Below are 3,706 nucleotides of genomic sequence, written 5' to 3'. Positions count from 1 at the left end.
ACAGATTCAGTATTCCTCAAAATGAATAAAAATAATGCAACTCAGAATATGACGCAAACCTGCAATAATTAAATGTTAAACAACACAAATATCCTTTATATATTTAATCTCATTCTATTTCTTTGCTTCTGACCTTCGATGATCCAGTTCAACCATACGCAAAAATTACTTTAGACAAACATTTGTGTCTTTTTTTATTAAGTGTGTTGAAATTTCTTCTTCTGCATTCTACTGTACGGACGGAAATTTACTTTCCCTTCAGCCTGAGGCTTATTCATTTCACTTTTGGTGTGAAAAGGCTTTTATATTTGCCAAAAATATAATTTTTTTATTTTAAAAACAAACAAGCAAGCCCTGCCCAGATTTAAAAAGTAACGCAAAAGTAACGTAAAGCATTACTTTCCATAAAAAGTAACTAAGTAACATAATTAGTTACTTTTTTATGGAGTAACGCAATATTGTAATGCATTACTTTTAAAAGTAACTTTCCCCAACACTGGCTATTAGTGTACTTCTTTTACACTAAAAAATAAGAAAGTATACTTGTATGTACTTCCTAGAAATACACTTAAAATTACATGATGTACAGAAAAGTATATATGGTCTATACTTGTACTCAATTTTTTGATTGAGATATAGTTAAAAGTACAATTAAGTGTTGTACTTGGCTAGTAGTTGTGTTTAGTATTTTGCTTGAGTAGCCTATTTTTCACATTGTTTTACATACTGTCTTATAAACCTGTATGATCAAGTCAGCTTTGGGTAGAATAGTTCAGGTTAATAAAACTGAAAAAGAAAACTTACAACTAAAAACTAGAAGTTTATTAAGAGTATGCTTCAAAGTTTGCTTCCATAAACTAAAAAGTATTTAACTAGCAAACTATCAGTACAAGTTCACTTGTAGTAAAGTTGCATTACAAACACAAAATGTAGTTAACGTTTACTACTGTTACACTACTTAAAAGTATACTTGTATTAACCAAAAAGTAGGCCAATTTAGTCCCAAGTAGTATTGAAATAAGTATACTACTTGTACATTGATTTCAGTGATTGACGTATTGGGGATATTATTGTGTTTATGCATTTACATTGAGAATTTACTTTTTGAATGCCTTCTGAATTCTAGATCTCATTGTGAATGATTACTCAGTGACATTATTCCAAAGAAAAGTGTTTGTCTACATAATGTTTAATCAAAAAACACTTAACAAAATGACTTGAATCTGAAAATTGAAAATATAACATTTCTGGTATATAAAAAACACTTCAAAATTAAATCAATTCCTTAAGTAAAATTGTAAGTGCCCCTATTATGGGTAATGAAAGCTTCATATTTTGGTTTTGGGAGTCCACAACAACAGGTTGACATGCATGCAAGGTCAAAAAACACTTCGTTTTGTCTTACAATATGCATTTATTTTTACCTTATTTGCTCAACGACTCCCAAACAATTTGTTCAACAATTCATTTTCAATCATCTGCGGTGATTGGTCCGATTGTTCGATTTAATTTCCATTTCATAATAAAAGCAGTGTTTGTGAGCGCAGTGCTGCTTTGTGTACAGCGTTACTGGGGAAACAGATGGACAATAACTTTATACACACTTTCAGATTTAAAACTTTGCAGGGTGTTTTCATTCACTTAGAGCTGTGTTACACACTGCATGAAATTTTCAAAAATCCATAATAGGGGCACTTTAAAGACACACCCTACAGTTTTTCTTGTTGAATGAATATCCTGTTTTACTTGAATGCGTTTGATGTTCTATAGACATCTATGTGACGGGTTTGAACCGGTTAAACCTGCGTGTGTGATGGTAGTTTTATTTGTTTTTCAGGAGGGGGGAAGGTCTTGGTTCATTGTGCCAGAGGAGTGAGTCGTTCAGCGACACTAGTTCTGGCGTATCTGATGATATATGAAAAACTCACAGTCGCAGAAGCCATCAATGCGGTTTGTGCCCAGAGGAACATTCTACCCAACGCTGGATTCCTTCAACAGCTACGTCAGCTGGACTCCAACCTCAACCTGCAGAGAAGAGATGCGATCTATTAGTATAAACAAAGAGGAATCTTTAATAACTCATTTAAAGGAATAAATCACCTGAAAAAGAACATTTGCTGACAATGAACTGTACTCACCACCTCAAGCCATCCAATATATGGATGAGTTTGTTTCCTCATTGGAACAGATTTGGAGAAATTTAGCATCATGTTACATCACATGCTCACCAATGCAGTGAATGGGTGCCGTCAGAATGAGAGTCCAAACAGCTGATAAAAACATCACAATAATCCACACCACTCCAGTCCATCAGTTAACAAGTCCATATTCCATAACAATGCCTCTCTCATCAAAATCCACAAACTTATTTGTTTAGGATTGTTTTGGCTTGTAAACCAAGCTTGATCTGTGCATATTTTTCTCCTGATTCAGACAAAACAAGTTGTTCACTAGAGAAAGCAATATTATGGATTATGGACTTGTATTTTAGCTGAAAAGGGTGAAATGCACTTTTTGCTTCACAAGACGATAACTGATGGATAATTACTTATGGATTATTTTTATCAGCTGTTTGGACTCTCATTCTGACGGCACCCATTCACTGCAGAGGATCCATTGGTGAGCAATTTCTCCAAATCTGATGAAGATACAAACTCATCCTAATCTTGGATGGCCTGCGGATGACAAAATTTACAGCAAATTTTCATTTTTGGGCGAACTATTCTTTTAAGAATGTGTAAATAAATGATAGAATTGCCATTTATGAAATGATGAAGAACAAACAAACAACTCTGGCTCAGACTTTAAGGGAAATAATTCTAAATCAAGATGCTTGATTATAGAGTGGGTTCATTTGGGTTCACTATTACTGTGGTGTTCATGCCATGTCTTGCATCGGTTGAAATTTGCAGAGAAACATGTTTGGGGGGTTCAGCTCTCTCTAGGGAGAGAAAGAGGGAACAGACCTCTAAAAATAACCTAGAATTTAACACCCATCTCCGGCCCTTCGTCAGACCAAAGCAGTCGACTCAGCTCAGCACCTCTCCACCCAACCTGAACACAAAAATACAGAGAAAGAGGTATTTAAGTCAGAAGCAGTACTGAGACTCCAGCTGTTGATTTACACGTAAAATGAGACGTAGTTCTGCATTCGGCCTGGTTTTCATCTAAGTGTCTGCCTTTGGGCCTTATATTTACCCTCTCATGCTGTTTTAATCGAATGTGTGGTTGAAGCTGACCTCAAGGAGGAAGTTTGGAGTGAAGTCTGAGGTTTCTGAAGAGAAAGAGGAATATGTGACACCAAACGGCTACGAGCTGGAGAAACACCTCATGCATGGCAGCGTCGCCTACACACATGTCAATGAGGTCTGGCCCAATGTCTACATAGGAAACGAGTGAGTCGATTTGTTTGACTAACCCTGATATCAGTTGTGATGCTAATAATGCAGGATACATGAAAAGGATGCATACTAAATCCACTCAATAACATTCACCCAATTATACAGAAAGCCTATTGATTATTTTCCTTAAACCATCACTAAAGTCAGAGCCAGAGTTGTTTTGTTGTTCTACATTATATAGTAAACTGCAACTCTATGATTTATTTACAATTTCTTAAAGGAATAGTTATTTAAAAATGAAAATTTGCTGAAAATGTACTCACCTTCAGGCCATCCAATATGTAGATGAGTTTGTTTCTTCATCA

At 35.2% G+C, this 3,706-nt stretch overlaps 2 protein-coding genes across 2 annotated transcripts in view; both read left to right on the top strand.

Moving 5' to 3' along the window:
• LOC107659640 (dual specificity phosphatase DUPD1) overlaps positions 1-2,052 on the top strand; it is a 3,591-nt gene extending 1,539 nt beyond the window's left edge. The window contains exon 3 of the mRNA XM_016448652.1: positions 1,838-2,052. Within this exon, the coding sequence (XP_016304138.1) occupies positions 1,838-2,052 (215 nt within the window). The remainder of the gene's footprint in view (positions 1-1,837) is intronic.
• Positions 2,053-2,993: 941 nt separating this feature from the next.
• Positions 2,994-3,706, top strand: part of LOC107659639 (dual specificity phosphatase DUPD1-like) — a gene marked incomplete at its 5' end in the record, with an annotated part of 2,703 nt that continues 1,990 nt past the window's right edge. Inside the window, 2 exons of the mRNA XM_016448651.1 lie at positions 2,994-3,080; positions 3,235-3,395. Coding sequence (XP_016304137.1) covers positions 2,994-3,080; positions 3,235-3,395 — 248 coding nt within the window. The remainder of the gene's footprint in view (positions 3,081-3,234; positions 3,396-3,706) is intronic.

This window comes from Sinocyclocheilus anshuiensis, unplaced genomic scaffold (assembly GCF_001515605.1).
Source record: "Sinocyclocheilus anshuiensis isolate Anshui unplaced genomic scaffold, SAMN03320099.WGS_v1.1 scaffold75, whole genome shotgun sequence".
Classification (NCBI taxonomy): Eukaryota; Metazoa; Chordata; class Actinopteri; order Cypriniformes; family Cyprinidae; genus Sinocyclocheilus; species Sinocyclocheilus anshuiensis.
This window is presented reverse-complemented; position numbering and strand designations above follow the sequence as displayed.